The 24,010-nt window shown below is 37.8% G+C and overlaps 1 protein-coding gene across 1 annotated transcript in view; it reads right to left on the reverse strand.

Moving 5' to 3' along the window:
• Positions 1-2,748: 2,748 nt before the first annotated feature.
• Positions 2,749-24,010, reverse strand: part of LOC762525 (protein kinase C) — a 33,705-nt gene continuing 12,443 nt past the window's right edge. Inside the window, exons 2-3 of the mRNA XM_030984475.1 lie at positions 5,960-6,116; positions 2,749-3,019 (exon numbers count right to left, since the gene is read on the reverse strand). Of these exons, the coding sequence (XP_030840335.1) occupies positions 2,764-3,019; positions 5,960-6,116 (413 nt within the window). The 3' untranslated portion in view covers positions 2,749-2,763. The remainder of the gene's footprint in view (positions 3,020-5,959; positions 6,117-24,010) is intronic.

A 24,010-nucleotide genomic window follows, 5' to 3' on the forward strand; every position in this document is an offset into this window, starting at 1 on the left:
CCAAACCGGTAAGTAGTTAATGGCCTCCTGTCTCACCGCAGATACCTCAATGTCTTTTTACCTTGCATCAACTCTTGACTCTCCCCTCTCTTTTTTGTCTGTCTCTCTCTTTCTCTCTCTCTTTCTCTCTCTGTCTCTGTCTTGCTCTCTCCCTTTCTCTCCTGAAAATAAGTATAGCATATAAGGAAGTAAAGTGTTTACATGGCTCGTTTAGATAGCTCTATGATTATGGGCCAAGTTAAATTTTGTCCCCTCCTCTCTACTTCTGGTAATTTCTCTCTTTTCCTATTTGTCTCAACAAATCTATTACCCGGTAGTCTGTCTCTTGCTCAATATTTTCACGTCTCTGTCTCTACATCTCTTATCTAGAAAACTTTATTTGCTGTTGGAAATACCTCATTTCATGTATAGAGTAAGAAAGAAGTGAACTCTGTTTCAAACGGATAAACATATGAACTTTAGGCCATATGGTGCTTTATTCAGACTTTTCATAACAATGCACTTATCCTTATCGTAAAGTCAATTCTGTGTCAGTGAACTGCAAGTAAATTACCTCTACTGCCTTGATTTATATATCTGACTGGCTACATTCTATGCACGCTGACATATCTCATTGCTCCTTTTCTTATTTCCATGCTTTCTAAACTAGATCACTGAAAATCATTTCATTCACTGCTAGATTAATTTCTAGCCATACCATGCAAAATCTCACTGCAACATTCATTTCTACCAATGCCAAGCAAAATGTCTCTCAAAGCTACCAATGCCATTCAGACAACATTCTCATTCTTATTGATATTTGGAATCTTGAATGTCGAGCCTTTCTAAACATCATCTCAAATACATCCGTCTTCTCCTCTTATCAGCTTCATTCACTTCCAAATCTCTCAAACATGAGATGCAGATGGTGACATTTTCAACGTCTACCTCCCTCCTCAAAATTCATAGAATTCCGGCTTCAAATCATTGAAACAGGAGCTTATGCTAAACCCCCAGATATATTTCTCTTTCATTATCGTAGATGAAAGCTTTGATAAACCTTTAATATCAATGCATGATAAGAGACTCCAACCGGCTTAGATTTCTTCTACTTATATCTGGAGACATTTTCATTTAAATTTTATTGGTGATTCTTCAACGACAATGATTGCAGACTCTAGTCTGACTCCCTCCTCTTCATAAAAGATAATCCTGTAGGGTGACTGCCACATTTTATCACATGTCGCAGGATTCATTAAAAGAAATTATAGAAGATCTTCAATATTAAAGGAAAGGAAAATATCTCTAAGTGACATTCATTGTTAATCTAGCTGTATAATATAATAATAAAAACATATGCCATTCTTGTATAGCACATATCACATTACGAAATAACATCTCTATAGGCCCGTCTTCACTATCTCGAGATTGCCAAATATCCAGCTATTCAAACTATCCTGATCGCAAACTATCCAGCTAATTTGCGTCTTCATTAGACTGAAGTAGCAAATTAGAGGGAGGGCGAAATTTTACTTGTTTACGTTTTACAGCGCGGGTAAAATCTTAAATCTGCACGCTGGTCGTACAGTCAGTCGCTGAAGTGCGCATGCGTCAATCTTGAGATTATTTTTCGAGCTAGTTGGTGATGAGCGTATTGGTCTAGTGAAGACGCAAATTAGCTGGATAGTTTGCGATCGGAATAGTTCAAATAGCTGGATACTTGGCAATCTCGAGATAGTGAAGACACGCCTTATGTGCGTCCAAGGACTTTGGATATTATTACCCCGCCTCTAGCTCTGGCAAACGTAGTGCTCAGTGCATTCAATGAATCAATCTACCCGGTGCCCACTTACTAAACCTGGGTCGAGAGTGGCAAATGCATACATGCCAACATTTGAAAATCAGAAATCTGTACAAATTATGCTATTTTAAAAAAAAAGAGGAACAATCCTAACTCTCCTATTCAATACTACAGACAAATTTGTACAGGAAGAGGAACACCTGCATTAAAATGATAATTATCTTCTCCCAAAAAGAGGAATGTTCCTCTTTAATCTGAACAGTTGGCATGTATGCAAATGCCGATTGATGTCTTGCCAAAGTACATTATGCAGAGAAATAATGACATTTAACAATTTAAAAACACTAGATGTATGAAAAACATGACTGGCATGCAAACTACAACAACAAGCAACTCTACAGCTCCAGTAAACTGTATTTCAATGTAGCTCACCGTTTGTTAGAAAAAGATGATATCCCTGGTTTTTAGAGATTCTCCGATTAACTTTTGATTCTATTTGCAACAGGTTTATTAGACAGAAGCCTTTTAAAAGTGCACCAATCGCCAATAATTTGTTTCATACGTGAGAAGTTCAATGTAGTAATTAAATCATGAGCTTCAAATATTATTTCTGTAAAGTGATGGCTTTACAGGTTCCTTGGAAAGATGGGACCTTTCAATGCTTCTTCATCATCGCTGAATGCCTTGTCAAAGTCTGATGTTGGTGACCAAGCATCTGAAACCTTTCCAATCCTGAGTCCCCTTTGGACTACCCCCGGACCATTCGCATCTGGAATCAACTACCAGCCACTGCAGTTACTGCCCCAACAGTTACTGCTTTCCAGATGACCGCCCTCCCATCAGAGGGTTAGAACCTCCTGTAGGTTCCAAAATGCTGTAAACCATATAGCAGCATGATTTTTTACTACCTTCACCTGCTGTCACAACACATACCATCCCAGTATAGCTTGGAAAAGCTGCTTCAGGGATTACCTCATCAAGTATCAAGTATAACCAAAGCATGGACCTACCTTTATAGTAGAGGTGAGTTCCTCGATGGATTCCGTCTCAGCGATCGCCGGCACATTGTAGTATTCACCTTCCTCCTGGCCGAGGAGCTTGTACCAGCCGTCGACGCCGGACTTCATCAGCTCCGAGATACCAAAGGAGAGGGCACCCATGAAGTCGTTGCGGGTGGCGCGGTCCCAGTCCCAGACCTCAACGAGAAGCCTGCGGTTCCTGTCCGACTCTTCCATGGTACTGCAGAAAGGGTTATCATAAAGTTTGTTGCGTAAAGTACACTATTGTTGGTATGGGGTATTAAAGGCAATCAACACATGGTGAGGTACATCATCCACTCAAATTTGTAGCGTGCCAATACATATGTGCAGTTGCAGATTCGAAGGAGACAGAAAGTCAACCATGACAGTCTTCAAAGATCTGGGCCCTGTTTCACAAAACTTGTTATCAATAACAGGTTCCAATGACTGTTATAAGCTACTGAAATCGTGGCATTTGATTGGCTGAGAGTAAATTTGTCATTGAAATTTAGCATTTGTTATAGATAACAAGTTTTATGAAACGGGGCCCTGGTCACTAGACCAAGAGTATTGACTGACCATTGGTCAGAAAAATGCACAAATCATCGGGCGAGAGCAAATAGGGCAATATGTCATTCACCTTTCCATAGAGTTAACTCTTTATACGACACACAAATAATTTCCCTGTGCCACATTGTATTTGTCATTGGATAAAATCAAAGGCTTCAAGATTATTAAACTGTTTCCTGTGCAAGATTAATCTATGCCGGTGCTATGGAAAGGTTATCATGGAGCTAATCAAGATCAGAAATTGGTAATTTTACAAAGATATTGCATTGAACAAAACAATCCATTTGTCAATTGGTGCCCATTATATTGTGCAAAACTGCACTCGTGGCAAACAAGCGGGCTTGCAGAGAGGTGAAGACAGCAACCAAGTTTTAATCTTCCTCTGGCTCTCGATCAGCCAATGGAATTACCCCTATACAGTGTGAGTCAAAAAAAGTTTACACCTAGAAAATTGCTAATTATTTTAAGAATCATCTAGGAACAGTAAATTCTTATACATCTTTTGAAAGAGTGTTTTACCCCAAATCATTTGGTATCCTTTTTGTGTGGTATGTGTTCAAGCTTGGATGAACAGGAGGAATTGTTTGCGATGATTTATAAAGTAATAAGCACATTTTCTAGGTGTAAACTTTTCCTTGACCCACACCGTAGAACTGAATTCTGAGGGTGCAACAATTTCTCAGTACTTCACACTGTAATCTGTTCAAAAAATATACAACATATTCTGCTAACCTTAAAATTGAAATCTACAAAGGCAAAAAGAATAAGATCAGCACATCATAAAATAACCATGATGACATGAGAAAACTGGTTCATTGTCTTGAGATAAGAAAAAAAAAGATAAATATAAAATCAGAAAGCTTTAATCAAAGCACAAATGTTAAGGATAAGGAATACACTTGATTACTTGTTATGTGTAGCTGAAATCACATAACTTTAAAAGGGACTGAAATTGGCAACACACACTGATATAGAATATAATGGATTACTTCATTATGGATAGTTATCCTATTCTGCCCACTGGGGATCTGACTAACGATGATAGATTTGAGCATGCAACAGTCTCCGGGAAAATCTTGGACGTGGACAGCGTAAATTGCCTCGAGAGTTGCTCATCTGTATAGCAGGCAAGGGGCTTGATTGGCTTTTATACAACCCTTGGGTCATCCTACCTCATTTGCATAATGACCCATCAATATTCTTGCCAGAGAGAAGGGTGGTGTGGAATATAAAGCGTGACAAATTAGAAATGAAAAAAAAAAATATCAGAAGATGGAGGAGACAGAGAAAGAGAGGGCATGAATTCTACGCTTGCTTCCTTCTAAAGTTACTGATGTGAAAGATGGATGCTTTATAACAAAGAATGATGCATTAATCATTAAATAATGTTGTTGATTAAACAAAAATATATAATAAAAAGGCAAGTATAGAATGGAATTGAGGTCCCTCATGTACTCACTATAATACATTTTACATGCTTGCACTAAAAAATTGACTAGCAATGTAGATAGAAATAAAAATCACCCCTTTGTCTGCCTGATCGTAAAATTGATTGAGTTTAAACTATGAATTTGTTATGCACAATTACACACAGGTAATGGGTAAGTTCAACAGGTTCAAAATACTTGTTAGTTAAAGAGATTGGTGAGTTCTGGATTAGGTGGAAATAATTTGCGAGCTTATTAATTTTCCTAAATGTTAGTATGAAAGAATATCATAGGAAACGAATTCCCCTAAAAAAAAAAAAGTTCTCAAATGCCCTCATATTGAAAATAAGACAATAAGTTGCTGAAGCCTTGGTTTCACACTTTCATGCCACACGTTTGCATAGTCCCTCATACACATGTGTGTACAATGCATGCGACATTCATAAAGGCTGAGCTAATTTTCTATTCAGTTTGAAGATTAAAAAACCTCACAGTATACAATAACTGTCATGTGCTACATAATAACCAACCTTTATGAACTGCTTGCCAGTACCTTTTACGATGCCATCACATGACGAAAGCTCAACTTTCTCTTGAAGGCACCACCCAAATTATAAAAAGACCTGACTTAACACAGTTTGAAGATCTACTGTATAAAATGAACTCAATAATCCTGGTAAATAAATAAAGTAATAACAATTGCAAGTAAATGCCTGGAAGAAATATCTATCAAGACCACAAGGTTATTGTCAATTGTGCTGAAAAGAATTGTGCCCCTTGTCTATAACACTCTAAAACTATTGGTCCTAGAAGGTATGGCTTCATCAGCTCAAGATGGCCAAATAGCCCGCTAAATAGGGAAATAAGCCCAAAGTTGCAAATCGCGTCTTCATCAGCTCGAGACTCGACCTCAAAACCCAAGCTCGAGAAATTAGCTCAAGATATTTTGCTGTGCGAGTCTTCAGGCTGATGAGGACGCATCGGACAAATAGCGAATATTTTGCATGATTATCTCGACCAAATATCCCGCTAATTGCAACAGCGGGCCGATGAAGACGCGAATTAGCTGGATAATTTGTGATCGGGATAATTAAAATAGCAGGTTACTTGGTAATCTCGAGCTGATGAGGACAGGCCTACAGATAAGAATAAAATTGACTTACAACTCAAAAGATTCTCCCCAGGTTGGGTTTAGATTTCCCTTGATGGTCTTGGTCTTCTTCTTAGTCTGATTCTTCTGATCGGGAATGAGTTTGAGCTTCACAAAGGGATCTGACAGACCGTTGGGGTCCATTGGAATTAGGTTCTTGGCTTCCTCAACTGTATAGAGAAAGGGGAAAGGAATACAGAAGATGAAATAAATGAATATATACATATTTTTGTGAGACAGATTCTGTTCAATACAAGCATAAATACATACATGTGAAACTTTCTAGCCACTTTTGGATGAAGGATTGATGTACCCACACAATGTTAACCCGCAGTATAATGAATTCTCTCGTTCCCATATGTACATGTGTATACATCAGTCACACCAACAAAACTGACCCTGTTTCTTCAAACTTCTTACCAAATTCTAGTTATAATAACAGTTATAAGCTACTGAAATCATGGAATTTGATTGGCTGAGAGCAACCTTGTCATTGAAATTTAGCATTTGTTATTGATAACAAGATTTTATGAAACAGGGCCTAGACCGACACCAGACCGAACTAACAATTGCATCCTCCTGAAGAGCCAAAAATCGGTCAGTTAGGAGTCAGTGTGATTGAGGTATTAATACAGGGACCCCCATGTTGGTTGTATTACTTGGTTTTTATAGAAGCAGACAAATGAGAGGAACAGGTCAGTGAGAGTTTGAGCAAAACCTGATCAAAAACAGGAAAGTTATGAATTTTCTAAGGTGCGCTCAATCAAACGCCAATTAGTAACTCTGTGACGAATTTGGCTCTGTACTAAAAAAAAAAAATCAGAAATGTCTGTTGTTGACCTAAAGAAAAGATCAGTTTTGGCAAAGACATCAAATCAGTTTTGGTTTCCCTATGTATAGCTTCTTTGAAAATGTGATATAAAAGTGGTTTATGGCTAGTTATGACTGGAAAAGGATCATTACTTGCAGCTTTAATGACAAACAATGGTATCATTAATTAATGTCTAATGTCTGTGTCAATCTTCAAATATGGCACTTGACTGTATCAACCAACCCACACAGTATGTAAACTTGGTACGTATTAAGGGTTAATGGACTGGAACACATTGCAGTTTTAGGTTGAAATGTGTTTGTAAACGCAAATAGAAACAAAATAAAACACAAAGGCTCATTTTTAGATCCTTCCTAACAAAAGTTCTATACAAAAAAACCCTCAAGCTGAGTCACATTTATTTCTAAAAGATCATTTTTGGCAAAGACATCTAATCATTTTGGGTTCCCTATGTATAGGTATTATGAAAAACGTGACATAAAAGTGATGAATGGCTAATTATGACTGGTAGGATCATTACTTGAAGCTTAATTGATAAACAATGGTATCATTAATTACTGTCCTACTTTAGTCCATGCCAATCTACAAACATGGCACCTGGTATCAGCCCATGTGCCAATACACAAACTTGGTACATAAAGTTGCAGTTTTAGGTTAAATGTGTAGATAAATGCAAATAGAAACAGAACAACAGACAAAAATTGTAATAATTATGATATTGTTTACATCAGAAAGTGTTTGGTCCCCAGGATAAGATTGACCTATATTTGAACTTGACTTAAGAATAAACACAAATCCTTGAGCAGTGGATATCAATACACTTGGAATCTGTAGTAATTTCCCGTTCAGGAAGGAAGCACTTCAAATAGCTTTCCTGTTCTGGCTTTCCTGTTCTGGGTAACCCTTGGCAATAATGAGCATTTACTCTCCACTGCTTGAATTTCTATCGACTTATTTGACATTCACACTCAAATCAAGTTTGGGCTTCAAGCATTTCGGAAGTTATATTGCCCAAATCACCCATACAGGTACTGCCCCACCTCAAGTATTTGTTTGAGCCACATCTATTATTGCTGTGTTATAGCTTTCTACATGTACTATGAAATTTTATTTTTACTGTTCTGTATAAATGTTATGCTTTTTGATATAAATAAGTTCATAATTATTCAGGGCCCCATGGAAGACTACTACTTATTGGTGAATAGGCTACCCTGACAAAAGATTAGAAATAAATAAATAAATACAGAGGCACTACAGTGAAAGTTAGCGAGTTAATAAACAGATATCAAATATATCAACTTTGTTATAATTATGTTGAAGTCTCTTTTCCTCTATTTGAAACTTCCATTCACATCAACAACTTGGTTTTGGTTTCAGACTCAATCTACAATGTCCTAATTTGGAAATGATTTGGAAACTACAGTATTGTAATACTTAAGCATAAATATTGTAAGAGGGACCTGAAAGAAATGTGAGATCCACATTACCACAAGAAATAAAGAGAAAAAAAGAGGAAAAAAAAGAAAATGCTGAGGAACTGAATGATATGTTATCACTTCATGAACAATTCACTGCACAATATTCGTCCCTGGATAAGTTTTCTTTGTCATACTATTTTTTAATGTGAAAGACAAATGTAGAGAGACAGTGATATAAAGGAGCAGGAAGACATTCCCCTGCTGAGAGCAACAAAGATGTTAACTTATAATGTAAAAGTATGAGTTAAAGACCTTTTGGCTCTGAGCAGATACCACGATACAGAGGGGTATTGAAAGAGGAGATAGAGAGAAAGAAACACACACAAACACACAAAGAAAACAAAACAGAGAAAAGTAGAGAGAGGGGTGGGGAGAGAAAGAAACTGAGAGATATATTAATAGACAGACGCAGAGAGAGAGAGAGAGAGAAATAAATAAATACAGAGAGAGTGAAAGAAATAGAGAGAGAGAGAGAGAGAGAGAGAGAGATGGGGCAAGTATGGGAGAGAGAGAGAGAGGGAGTGAGGGAAGGAGGAAAAGGGGGTACTTACTTGATTCATGACACTACCATTTTAACAACCCCCTTAACAACTATTTGCTATGACTACTGACATAAAAATCCATCAATTTGGAAACTCATACATAATCTCCCTGAAAAAAAAAGATTATTTCTTAAACCCTAGAAAGAATTAATTCAATAATAGATCAATGAAACCATCCATTATTATTTCATATTCATATCAGGGATTTACAGTCCTGTATTTCAAGGGAGGCCCTCAGACGATGTTTTTTCCCTGATTAAAATGTACAATCCATCTTGGCAAGAATTTTCAAAGAGGTGGTAATAGTCTTGAAGGTATTAGTCATTAATCTCAGCATACCGGTCATCAACCCTAGAATGATATTCAAACCTGTTTGTACCATTACTTTCTAGGGTAGAGAAACCACATGACATTGCAACATTAGCAAGCTCATGAAAGAGTAGCTATAATTGACAGGTTTTTTTTCTTCCAGATTCAAAGATTTGAAAAATGAATCCTTGATGAATATCTTTCATATTAACCCAATGAAAGTCAGAAAGATGTAAGAATTGCCAAGAAAAACCTCTCAATACAACTACTAGATGAAAAGTGCCACCTGACTGCAATGTTGAACAGATAAGATTAGATTCTGCCTGCCATTAAATTGGGCTTCATCTCACTCCTGGGACCTGTTTCACAAAGCCTTTTTTCAATGACATATGACTAAAATCAGTGACAAATCTGCTGATAACTAATCAGAAGCAAGGATTTTAGTAGCTTATAACAACGACTATCATTTGTCACTGATGCTAAGTTTTGTGAAACACCCCCCAGTTGTTTTTCAAATTTTCATTGGATCCAGATAATGAAAGGAAATTGGATCAATATCAGTCAGAATCTGTTGTAACATTCATCTTCATTGAATCTAATTCATGGTATGGATACTTTAATTGGATAATGAATGATGCATAATGTATGTTAAGGTTTATGAATACACAAGTACGGTTGGGGCCTTCAAATAGGCAGAAACGTCTCAAGAAGCTTTAAAGGAGGGTACTTTAAAGGGATCCGGTAACTTTGTCTCAGATTCCGAAACAAAATCCTGGATTTAGCTCATGCTGCAATGATAATTATAAACCTTAGGTCAGTCAGGAACCCCATGACTTTTACTAGCCGATTGCCTGCCTGATTATCAAGATACTTATCATTGGAAATCGGAACCAAATTTTGCTCTTTTTTTTCCCTAACGGTTTTCATAACACTACCGTCTACTGGGGCAAACGAGTATGTTAAAACCGGTCACTCAAAGATTTTTACTTTTTTGAGGCACTTCTTGATTTTTTAGGGCTTCATTATTACACCATCTCACAGACACTTTTAACATCTAGGGCCGTGCATCTCAGATTTAACATTGTTAAACGATCCCTTTAAGAACCATTCAACATCAGGGTATACTAGAGGATATCATCTGACATCTAGTCAGCAGGAAGGATCTAGGGTGGGGGTCATAGGGGTGTTGACCACCCCTTTGTTTATTGTCTGAGATTTTGAGTACTGGGCCCATTTTAGTGCTTGATTATATATATTGCTTAATTGTCAGACTTTTAGGCTGATCCACCACATCCAAAGGGGGAAGATACTAGGGGGTCACAGGGGTGTTGATCTACCTTAATATCTGTTTGCTTGTCGAGACTTATGGAGGAGGGGACCCCCCCCCCCCCCCCCCCCCCCCCCCGTCCCCAATCCCCATTTAAAAAATCCTGTATCCATCCCTTGTAAGATTATCAAATGCCTTTAATACAGAAATATTATACAGCTATCCTAAAGCAAAAATGTGATTGGGAATACTCCTCTCCACATCCTCTCCACTGCTCCCCCCCCCCAAAAAAAAAAAAAAATTAATCCGGCCATGAATGAATGCTGATATGGTGTCATATTGGTCATGGTACATTTCTTTACCTGGTAAATGGCAGGGTATAGTTTCATCACTCATGCATTCTTACATGAATGGGGTGGAATTGGGAGGGGGATTGGTAGGGAGAGAGGGGTGACAGTAAAACCAAAAAAAAAGGGGGGGGCACAAGTAATGGACCTGTTACAACATCACACACTCAATTCTTATGTCCAGTTAAGGTCTTGATTTAGTTGATAGCAAGGTTAGAGAGAGAGAGAGAGAGAGAGAGAGAGAGAGAGAGAGAGAGAGAGAGTGACAGAGAGGGGGTTGGGGTAGGAAGAAATGGGTTAAATAGGGTGGTGAAGATAAAAACAGGACATCGCTCATACATTATTAAAACCTTCTGGATGGGAAAGGGGTGTTTGGATGACAGAAGGTTAAGGGTGAAAAGGGGGAAAATAAAATCTAGCTAAGCATGCACAGACAAAAGCTATGCCAACCCTTCGTAGAAACAGATTAACACAACACACAACAAAATCCCTCCACAAGCAACCTAGCTCCATGATTCTGAATTCACACATCTCCCCAGATTCACACAAGTCACACAAATTTCACATTTTGAACCAAAGTGTTGAATAAAACATCAATTTCGGAGCAAGAATCAACTCTTTCTGCATATTTTTGCCCACTAAGACCCTCTGAATGCATCGTCGCTAGTACTTTTTTTGAAAGCTCCTCAATCAAGATTGCTAAAAATAGAAAATGAATGGAGAAATAAGACCTTCTGCTAGAGCTGTTTGCATAGTCTACACTGCATGGGCAGGGCATTTTCAGATACCTAGAAAGGAACAGTTTAAACTAGATGTCAAGAAGGTATTGGTTATATCGAAGGTTTGTGTCTGAATTCACAGGCGTATCCGCTGTCCATATGCCCCCCCCCAATCAATTTACATGTGTAGAAAAGGTGAAATATGAGGATATATTTAGTGGTATTGCATTTTAACTATGCCTCTTATAAGAGGAGAATACCTGACTTTTCAGTAAAATGGCAAATACATTCAGGGAAGAATACATAATTTAGGTTTTCTATTGTACGCAGAAAACCTAAATTTTGAATTCTTTCATCAATATTCGACTTCAAACACATTTTCTTTCACATTTTTGGGGCTCCCAACACTTTAGAGGAGCTTATAAGCCCATGCGCTTGGTTTTGATATTCCTTTATCTGTAAAATTACATTTTATTTAATCCTGAATTCAATTTTTTTTTTAAATTTTCTCTGTCGTTTCTGTAAGTTTGCCCTCATTTCACACCCACCATCAATTGTTCATGGCTCCAATGTAAATATTCAATCATAATGATAGAATAGATAATTAATATCACTACAGATCATCAATAGCATTATCATATCATATAAAGCAGAAAACCCATTTCTTTCTTCGTTCTGCAGTTATTAAAACAGACTCGTCACACGCATACAAAAGCCAATTCAAAATGCGATACTTATAACATACATGTCACTGCCTATGCACTCACAGAAATGTTCAAATATTTCATTTTCATCTGTATCCTGCTAGCACTGTTTGATCACACAACGTTTGATCATGATGATAAACAATCCACTATTGACATTAGCTCTCCCCAGAAGAGCTCAGCCAAGGATCTTGTTATTATTTTCAATGTGTCTGAATTTAGCTTGCTCAGACTGGTTACCCCCTCTATAAACAGTGTCTCCCATTAAGAGTGTTTATTTGTGGTCTGCATCCAATGAAGAGAGAGGAGATAGAGCACCATTCTGGCCTGAAGGGGGAAGGTTGTTAGAAAGAAATGTGGATGAAGAGAGGGAGAGGAAGAGCAGGAAAGAGAGAGGAGGAGCAGGAAAGAGAGAGGGAAGGAGAGGGCGGGAGAGGGAGAGAGAGAGAGAGAAAGAAAGAAAGAGAGGAGGAGAACAAGGAAGGAGTGCTCATGATAGAAAGAGAGAGAGAGAGAGAGAGAGAGAGAGAGAGAGGGAGAGAGAGAGAGGGAGGGGGAGAGAAAGACAGACATAGACAGACAGACAGAGAAGAGGGAGAAATGAGACAAAGAAGAAGATAGTGTGGACATAAATGTGATAGTTTATCTTACGTTAGGCACAATTCATATTTGTCTCGCCTTCACCCCACTAAAACAAATATTATGGAAGGGTGAACTTTTTTGACTGTATTAAAGCATAATGTTTACTCTACATATGGCATATATCACCAAACAGTAACAATAGTTTCTTCTGATCTCTGGCACCTATGAGGATGCTGTGGTTTCATTCCAATCAAGGCATCAATCTACACATGCCTCTCCATACCCAGGGTAGAAATGGAAACTAGGAGAGATGTTTAAAGTTTCTGGCAAAGGTTAAACAAGATGCTGGAATCTATGCAATGTACATTGCACCCTTGTAATACATTTATATGGTTGAGGTGGACCAAAGAAACTTTCTTGAGATTAAACAAAATAAATTGTTTTACAATATTGGATCAGGACGAAGACATTTACTCCTATATATGGCTTTGACGTTTGATATAGGACTGAGAGCACTGAATCTAACTTGTGGGAGCAAATACAGGAATTTGTTTTTCATTTATTTGTTTTTGTATTTTTGTATTTTAGTTTTGATTGAATATAAAACTCAACGATATAACATATTTACAATATCGAATACAGGAATCGTTCAAACGCAGCTGTGAAACACAAATAGTCCTAGCTGAAAACTTGAAATTTCTTACTGTGTAACACTCCACAAACATTTGTGGTTTCCCAATGATACTTAAGCACTTGAACATTAATCTACATTCGCCACTCAAGGGAGAGATGGCGCCCAGCACGGATGTAGAAATCCACATTGCGGTGAGGGAATAAAGTAGATATAAACAAATTGAGCACTTGCGGTACAAGAATGCCTCTGGCTAGCAACAAACTTGCCCCACTGTTGAACACTCCATAAATATTTCCATTTTCACTTCAATTTTTTCACTTGACAATACCATACTCGTACCTGGATAAGCACTCCTAGTGTTTATACAGGTCACTCCGAAAAGAGTCCCATACCCAAGATATCGCTAATATTTCATGACTAAACTTTGTTTACATTATATCTATACTGTCAGTGTGGTCAATCCTAAAAATGATGAAGTCATTTCGTCCCTATTTTCACGAAGTGACGGTAGTGAGGAAAATCGTGACGCAAAGTGAATGCAATTTTTTTTCACTACCGGCACTTCGTGAAAACAGCGACGAATTGTAGAAGGGAAGAGTAAGAGTTAACAACCTTCATACTCTCAGCATATTTAGCATTCATTTTGGTGTTTTGGTATGCATAACAGTTTACACTCAAGCTAATGAGGAAGCAATTTGTAGGTTGATTCATCCGTGCAATTATGAAGATGATGGGATATTGTCGCTGATTGTTGTCATTTGTCATTGAGAAAAGGCTTTGTGAAACACCCCCCTAGGGGGTATATATACTGTATTTTCAATCACACAAAAAGACTTTCATTACTGAGAAATGGTATATTTCATGTAGCAAAGAACCATGAGACCCATCCAATGTATCAACTGTACATTAAATAAATATTACAAAATACAAACCCTAATGACACCATGCTATTACAAATCAATGTCTGCCAAGTTACATAGACATCAAATCTGTGCTAAATAATATGATGTACTAGTAATCCCTGCTGGCTCTCAGCAGACGCTAAGTGACAGAAGACGTGCCACACACAAACAGACTAGGCAGTACCTTGCAAGAAGACTATCTTGTTTATATTGACGGATGAAAAGGCATTTAGATCATCAAGGGCACTGATTTACCAGGCGGCATTACTCAAAAGCCAAGGAATCAGGCCATTTTGGAACAGGTTTGACAGACCTTCTGGAGCAGACCTTCACGTTGGATACAGCATCTGCTCTATATACAGTAACAAGAATTAGACGGGTGCTTAGGTAAGGGTGGGGTTGTATACACTATAGTAGTGGGTCTTAACCTCTAAGGTCCAATGATCCTATCTGATCTTTCTTATCAGTGATGTTAGCCATTTTTTTTTTCTCTCTCTCTCTCTCTCTCTCATTTCTCTCCTCCCTACCTCTCTCTCTCTCTCTCTCTCTCTCTCTCATTCCCTACCATTCCCCTCTTTCTTTCTTCCCTCTCCCTCTATCTCTCTTTCTCTCCCTCTCTCTCTCCATCTCCCTCCTTCCCTACCATCCCCCTCTCTCTTTCTCTTTATCTCACTGAGTCTGTCTAATCATCTATGCTTTCGTCTTTTTTCTTTCCACATCTCTCAACTATTTAAGCAAATAATCTCAAACTAATGTTGATATCCTCATATATGCTGTAATCACACTCATGATCTAAGGAAGATGTGAAGTTTGCCATGTCTTTGGCTGCCAAGTCTTTGGCTTCCAGCAAAAGAGCTGTTTCTGACATCAACAATACATGGATGCTACAGAAACAGAGAGAGATAAAGAGAGACAGAGAGAGAAAGAGAGAGAGAGAGAGAGAGAGAAAGAGAGGGAGAAAGAGAGGGAGAGAGAAAGGGAGAGGGAGAGAGAGCGAAAGGGAGAGAGCGCGAAAGGGAGAGGGAGAGAGGAAGAGAGAAAGAGGGAGAGCAAGAGAGAGAGAGAGAGAGAGAGAGAGAGAGAGAGATACATAAGGATGCTACTGCCTTATTGCTGGGTGAACATAAAATGTATGAGGTCATTCGCTGAGAGCCAGAAGGGAATATGAGTTAACACAGAGTTAATGCCCTTCTGCCTCCCTAAAGACAATGTCATCTACATGTTATAGAATCAAAAGGGATTTAACAGCACTTTTTTAAAGCCACATGGCTTAGCATGTATGCCATCTACTTCTTGGTACTCTTATAATAGCATCATCCTCCTTATATAGTTTGGTTTGCATATGGCTCATGCAACGAAAAAAATACACGGGGGCGACGGGCGATTCGCCCCCTAAACCTCTGAAATCGCCACGGTAAAAATCAAGACGAGGGCGAAAAAAAATCAATATATCTTGAAAAATCGCCCCCGCCATAAATTGATATTCCCTATGAATTAATAAACCAATTTATTGATGTGTCTGAGTGAAATCTCCGTTCCAACTACCAACTCCAAAACTAGAAACTTCCATCAACATTTTAAAAGTTTTGTGAGTTGCAGCGGATCGGCGGTCGTACCTACTGTAGCTAAATCTACAGCGGTATCCGCCTGCCTGCGCCTAAGCTCCCGGCGGCCGGACAGGCCACCGGCCCCGATGTAGTTTCGTGCACAGCATGAATGCATACGCAGTTCACACACGTTCACAATACACAGAAACGTACGTACTAGCTCAGCTCCAGCGCGCGCCCGCATGCTCCTTGTACGAAGCAAATAAGTATTTGCGAGTGACGAGAGCTCAACTGCTAGCGACCAAATTGGTACGTAATATGTTTATTTAGTCTTTTTTCTGGCCCTAATTTTTATCATGGACAATGCAATCCCATTAAAAAAAAATGTTATTCCGTCTAAAATTGTGTTATTTATAAGTTAAAACCATTAAATGCGAGTATATTTTTACTGTTGTCCCACATACTGATATATTTGTAATAACGAAACGTGCAAAATCAATGCCGGATTTTTTCCTGTAAAATCGGTATAAAGCAAGTTTCGTACACAGAAATTGAATTTTGTTATAAAAAAACCGTAAATAAATATATAAAGGATGTTCCTACTCCTCAGAATCTTTCTTACAACTGTTTAATTAAATTAAATTATTTATATACGATCGATGCCAGGCCAATTGTCATGAGTGATGATGACATCAATTTCTGTCTACGAAATGAAACTAGCTTTGGCTTGGCCTTTAGAATTAGAGTCTATAAAAAAAAAAAAGGCCATGATTTTGCATGTTTCGGCATAACAAATAGACCCTACATCGGTATGTGGGACAACAGTAAAAATATTTACTCACATTTAATGGTTATAAATGGTCTAAATAACACAATTTTAAAGGGAGTTGGTCTACATTTTTTTTAATGGGATTGCATTGTCCATGATAACAATTAAATTTGGGACAGAAAAAAGACTAAATAACATATTACCTACCAATTTGGTTGCTAGTAGTATGATGGCTAAGGAAAAACACAACTTATTGTTACAGCTTACAATATGGCTTTAAGGAAGTAGCCCCTTGGTTTTTTTTAGGCAATGGGGAAAAGTAGCCCCCATAAAAAAATTAATTCCTAGCCCGCATGTCAGTGATAATATTTTCTTAGGATATGAAAAACGAACAGTTAAACAAAACGCTCCTTTTGACAAGTTTTAGTTACATGTATATGTAAATCATAAAGCCACACGTTTAACACAAAGTGAATAAATCATGGGTATCTGAATGTCTGCAATACTCTACATGACATATGTACGCTACAATTGTATCTATATTTGCCTTTGCTTGGAATTTAATTAGGTAAAACCGCGTTTAAAAAAAATACAACCTTTAAAAAAAAAAAAGCCCCCCTGAGCTCCAAAATAGCCACCGCAAAATAATTAAGGGGGCTATTTTTTTAAGGGAAAATCTGAAAAGAGCCCTCGTAAAAAAAAAAGTAATTTTTTGGTTGGGCTCATGTCTACTTGGGACCTGCTCACTGCACCACTGCAAAGAAACATGCATGCAGCATCTTCACGTTACTACTTCGCAGCTAAATTTGCAGTGTTGCTATAGACACATTGAAAGGTGATAGAGCATCCTTGTGTGAACAGACCTCAGAATAACATTGAGATGATTACAATATATGGGTACAACTCACTCCAAGGATGCAAGTCAAATATACAACCTTCAAAGGGCTAGTCAATCAAGCCGGCCAGGAGAATAATCAATGTTATACGGCACAACTTCTCGCCTTAAGAAAATGTCAAGCTTGTAAAAAAGGTTAATGTAAGCACATCAATTGCTGCGCTCGCCTGAAAAATAACGAGATGCATACTGCACTGACCTTTGCTTTAAGATTACTGGGTCGTTTTACTGTATTTTTGATGGTTCAACTTAGAAGAAATTAGGCAGTAGTTTTGTCTGGAGGATTATATCAAAGATTGGGTCCTGAATTTGAATTACCCCCCAAAAAAGAATGTGCATATTGTGGGAGCTTGTAAGCTAAATTAAAAAATATTATGAATGCAAATGACTAACGAATTGGTAATTGTATTTTTATAGATTACTGGGTCGTTTCCTGTATTTTGTATGGTTCAACTTAGAAGAAATTAGGCAGTAATTTTGTCTGGAGGAATATATCAAAGCTTAGGTACTGCATTGCAATAACCAAGAAAATAAGAATCTGAATATTGAGGGAGCTTGTAAGCTTAATGAAAAATATTAATGAACGCAAATGACTCTTGAAGAGAAAAGTCTCCAAAACAGCAAGGGCTTGGGATTGGATGAAGTAAGTCAACAGGTCGAAAAGTGAGGATGAGAGAAAGAAAGAGAGAGAGAGAGAGAGAGAGGGGGAGAGGGGGAAGAGAGGGAAGAGAGGGAAGAGAGAGAGAGAGAGAGAGAGAGAGAGAGAGAGAGAGAAAAGGGAGAAAAGGTAATTGGACGGTACAAATGAAAAAGTGAAAAAAATTAAAAGTTAAGACTGCGGAAAAGGAAAGAGATGAAAGCATGGGCAAGAGAGGATAGAGAACTAAACTAATGAAGAGAGAGACCTGGAGGAAAAAAGAAAAGGGCAACGATGACTTATTTGAACATATTTTCTCTCAAAGAAAAATCACCCTTCACCTTTACATTCTTTAGACATTTTTCAAAGATATTGTTATTATTCCATTTCTCGGTTCACCTGCCCTTCAAATCTTCAGTCTACTACTTTTAAAACCACACAACCCACCAATACAATAAAATACAACACTTAATCCCCATATTGCTCATCAGTTGTTTTGTAGCAAACCCATGCATATGTTATCTGTCTATAAGGAAACAATCACCGAATGCAAATCCCTGCTAATTGAAAATTTCTCGATGACATTTCAAGTTCTCCTGCATGGGAGGCTTTCAAATGCACAGACATTTAAAATTTATTCATGAGAAAGGGAATCTGGAATTGATGAGCCCCAGGGTATCAAAAGAAACTACTTGTTTATTCTTTGCATATAGAATGGTGTGCTGCAATTGAGAGAGACAGAATAAGTGATCACGAAGGCAGATATGAAGCAAGAGATTTGGAGATAAAAGAATGGCAAAGAATAAAAGGAAAACAAGGAGACCAATATGAGAGAGAGAGAGATAGGTAAACCGGAGAGAGAGAGAGAGAGAAGGGGGGGGGGGGGGGGGGAGGGAGAGAAAGAGAAACAAGAAAGATGGAAGAGAGGGAAGATAGAAATAAGCATGCAGAGGAAAAAACAGAATGAGAAAGAGAGAAAAGGAAGAGGGAGAATGTAAGACACAAAGGATACAAAGAAGAAAATAAAAACATAAAGTATAAGAGGAGTATAAGAGAGAGAAAGAAAAAAATGAAGGTCAAAACGATATACTTGTACATGTATAGCTGTGTGTGCAAAAATCTGGATGAACCTAAAAAATTGTAGTGGTGTGAGCTACCCATACATATTGTTGAGACATATAGCCAATTTGGAGTTCCTTTCAAATATCTATATTATATTATAAAGCCATCTGAATTCGAGATCCAAACTTATTTTTCTGCTTCCATACACATGAACTTGTAACAAAGGTTGGATTGGCCTTTAATTAAAACTTTTCATGTGACGAGGTCCTGGATATGTTTTTTTTTTCTTCACTATTAACTTTTGTTAAGCTGCTTAAATGTCACTTTACAACCCCCCCCCCCCCCCAACCACTGTGACATGAGTATTAGCATGAGCTGGATTCTAAGCTTACAAGTGTGTCTTGCTTGACAGGTTAATTCCTCTGCCAGTCTTCATACAAAATGAATGTCACTAAGGATAGGATGTGAAGGAGAACAAACAGTTCCAAGGAGAACAGACAGAGGAAGGGCCCAAAATAGCAGGCTACATCGTCGTCACAGCATATGGAATCTTGTAAAGATAGACAGGGAGGATGTGATGCCATTGTTCGAAAGTAATCAGAATGGTAGTGTTTGTACAAATGAGAAGTTATGTTCTTCAGGGTATGTTCCAAAGATTGTGAAAGAGATGTTCAAGGAGAACGTTCATTCATTATTGTTCAGAATGTAAAGGATATCATTTGCACAACAAATTGCAATATTTCTACAGTTAGTTTCTAGGGATTAAGAAGGGGTTCTGAGCTCAAAGAGAATACCAATTTCATTTCATACAAGGACAATGATGGTGTATGCACAACTATACAAACATTGTGAATAAAAATGGCTTAAAGAAAAAAAGAAAAAAAAAGTTAACAAAGGCACTTGACAAAAATCATGATTGTGTCTTCTTTTAGTACAGTGATAAAAGATAAGCGTAAGGAAGGAGTTCGCATCAATCAATCTAATAACTCAAAGCAGGGGATCAAAAGAGCAAGCAATATATTTGTATAATACTTTCTTTTTCTTCTATAGGGATGACACAACATGGATGGGTTTTGCACAACTCAAGGAATATTTTGATCATTTTTAAACTTTATCAAGAAAACTGTTCCAACAGCATTTCAAGCCGTGCAACAAAAGGTTGCAGTAAATGTGATTTCCAGCAATGTTTTGTGAGTTTCTTTACATTTTGCTCATACAAACCACCGAGCAACGCCATAATCAACAATTTTCAGAATAGCATACAACATGTTTCTCTTGAAATGTAGTTGTGTTACCGGAGCTCGGGATCAGTTCCTACCCTGGGTTTGTTCAAGATTGTAACATGACCAATAATGTATGCAACATGCATTCTGACTTCCGAGGTGCACCGACTCGTAACGGTTGGATGGCATGTTTAGTCACGATCTACCTGGAGATAGAGCAGCCATGAAATTGGATGTCTTTGAGAAGAGCTTGGGCACGCTGTCATGTGGAGCAACAAGTTTGGGGAAGATAGTGACATTTTCACAAAGGTCAATAAGTGGGCTGTTGCCCTAAGACGTGAAGAATCATAGGTTTGATGCAATCCTGTTGTTTAGCAAGGTATTTCAAAAACCTTGCCTCTCTCTCGAGTCTCTACCCACGTGTACAAATGGGTACTGGATAATGCACTAGTCAGTATCAGTTGTATCTTGATGCTGCACTCCTCTTTTTTTATGCAAAGCATTTCATACACATTGCCTCTCTCTATCCAGGGCTATAAATGGGTAACAGATAACGCGCTTGCAACTCAACAGAATGTTTCGCTTCATTGATGGATTTGCAAATTCATGGGTTTGTGCACCGATGCTGCATTCATGCCATTAAGCAAGGTATTTCAACTGAAAGGCATCTCTCTCAACCCAGGTGTATAAATGGGTACCACATAATGCAAGAGTCATCAACACTTTCAATTCAAAGCTTGCATGTAGTGCAAACTGGCATTTCTATAGTGGGCATACATTTGTTTGTAAAATTGGTGACAATTTTGGAGTAAGATAACGTAGGTTCATTTCTTGTCAAATACCCAAGTCTTATTTGCACTTACACTATTCATCTGTTTGGAGCAAGAATGGTGTTACAGGGGTGATAGTGAGCACTAAAAAAAAGAAGAGGATTCGCGGGGAAAAAATGGCATCTAACAACATTCCCCCCTTTCGAGTAAGAAAATTGGGGAAAAAAATAGGGCAAAATAGGGAAGAATAGAGAAAATAAGGGGAGAATCAGGAAATAGGGAAGAAGAAAAAAATCTGATTTTTTTTTTTTTTAAATCGGGAAGAAAAAAAAAATCTGGAAAAAATCCAAAAAAAATTGAGAAACCGATTTAAATCGGGTTTTTATCAGGCCTGTGTTAACTCATCTACTTTAAAACAGAATCATCATCCGTCTGGTTCTGAAGAGAAAGATTAATGTCTGCATTAGGCTAACAACAGCCGGCCGGCCGAGTGAGGGATGATGAGCTTCTTGAAGTATTCTTGTGGTTTTTATCAAACTGTGCAAACAAGTTGATGATGATGTACAACATCAGCTGTCCGATTGCTAGACACTTTGTTGGTCAAATTTAACTTTGGATTACGCTGGTGTCTGAGACATGAGTTATACTGTCAAGGAGAGAAATGCATTAATGTGGAGCGGGGAAGAAAAGCAAAAGAGAAGGTTGTTGAGTTTAGTTGGTTAATTCACTTGATTTTCAATCAGTTAAATCCTGTTCTTGGACAAGGCATTTACTTCTCAGTTGCTTCTCTTGACCCAGGTTTAGGTAGATAAACAGATAATACGCTTTGTCATGCATTCCATAAGAGAGAAGAGAGGGGGAGAGGGGAAAGAGAAAAGTGTAGTGTACAAGAATTTTTTTAAAACATGCATTTAGCCATATACCCCATTTATCTTTACCATCTATTTGTATTACTTGTATTACTATGAAGGATTTGCCACACAGTAGATTACAGGGCAATAATTTTTCATGATTGTTTTATGCTAGTATTGCAATGTAATTATTTTACGTTTATGATGTATTCATTATATAATTTGTTTATTTTCATGATTATGTTGTTATTAGTTTTGTAACTTCAGAAAAAGATCATAAGAAATAAATAAATCAAATAAAAAAATCAATCAAATATTACAACATGCTTTAGCAACTTCAAGGCTCAATATTTCTACATTACATCTACATTCAGTAATACCCAATCCCACACCAACCACTGCCTCTATTATCATTCATGTCTCCATTAAGACGAAGAAGATGCCTCTACCCTTAAGACGAACGGGCAGGCTCCGTCTCTGGCAGGCGCACTCAAAACAGGCATCTCCCACTTTAGAATGAAGTCCATCTCTATATATCACAGCCTCATTGTGAGCTATTTATACATCCGCATCCTCCCACATGCTCTCAACTCTACACTTATCTCATCTATTACTATCTCCCTACGTGTTCAAGTATCTCACCCTTTCTCTCTCTCTCTCTCTCTCTCTTGCTCTTCCTCCATCCCTCACTCTCAACTCCCCAAAACACACACACACATACACACACACTGTCTCTCTTTCTTTTTCTCTCTTTCTGTCTTGCTATCTTTCTTTTAATTTTATCTAATTTTCAAAAATAATTGTATACATGCTCTTACCCATTCCAATTCATAAAATTCCTACATCTTTTTTAAACATATTGTTTTAGATTTAAAAAAAAATGCTTTTCCCCCTTATAAATCTGCTGTTATCTTCCTCTATTCCCCCAACTTTGTCCTGGTCCTTTCTTTGAGTGTATCTCTCTCTTTCTGTCCTATCCATCCTTCTCTTTCACATAACCATGCAAATTGCTATCTACTGATACATCTCTCTACCCCCTATCTATCTCTCTAATGGCTTCCTTCTTAAGAAATTAAATATATAAGTAGATATTGACTATGCAGTACCAATATATACCCAACAGGAAGGTTGCATGCTAAACCTGTCTAATATGAGTTAATACCCTTTTCCCTCTTGGCAGACAAATTGTGGGGGAAAAAATCCAACATGAAGTTTGATATAACTTATAATATATTTTACATCACTGTAACTCAATACCTCACCTCACTTCTCTTCTCTGCCCCCCCCCCTCTTTCTCTCTATCAATCCCTCTAGAGCCCATCTCCATAACTTGCATCTTTTGGGGTTATTATCAACTCATCTCTCTAACATACATCTCCATGTATGAAGTCTAAATATGTATTTAAAAATATCTTGATAACTTTTTTCTTGGCCTGATCTTACTCTCCCTTTCTCTTGTCCTATCTCTTTCAATATTTTCACTCTCTTTTTCTGTTTATCTATTTCTCTCTCTCCCTCTCTCTATCTCTTTCTTTCTTTCTTTATTCTCTTTCTTTCTTCCCACTTGTTCCTTTAGTGACTGGCGGAGTAGGAGTAGAGTATGACGTCAATCCACAAGACAGAGTGCAATTATGTCAATGCGCAGTCGATGGCGTGTCTCAAGTTATACAACAGCCTTGTCTCATACCTACTACATCAATTCTCCAGTACATATTATGACCCTCTTGTGTTCTCTCTCATCCACTCTCTTTCTACTTCTCTCTTTCCCTGCTTCGATCCTCTGCTGCCCTCACTGAATGGAACCTGTTGATTTTTATACCTTGACTTAAAGATAAAGTTCTGATCGTGCAATTGCATTGTGAAAGAAACCTTGTGGAATCAATCAAAAAAGGTTGATCATGCCTATAAGCATTGGAGTGTAAGTTGCAAGGTTCTGGAATTATCAAAATGATAAGAAATTTGGCCCAGTCTTGTTAAAGTTACGAGCACTGTAC

Source organism: Strongylocentrotus purpuratus, unplaced genomic scaffold (genome assembly GCF_000002235.5).
Source record: "Strongylocentrotus purpuratus isolate Spur 01 unplaced genomic scaffold, Spur_5.0 spur5_scaffold_14, whole genome shotgun sequence".
In the NCBI taxonomy this organism is placed as follows: Eukaryota; Metazoa; Echinodermata; class Echinoidea; order Camarodonta; family Strongylocentrotidae; genus Strongylocentrotus; species Strongylocentrotus purpuratus.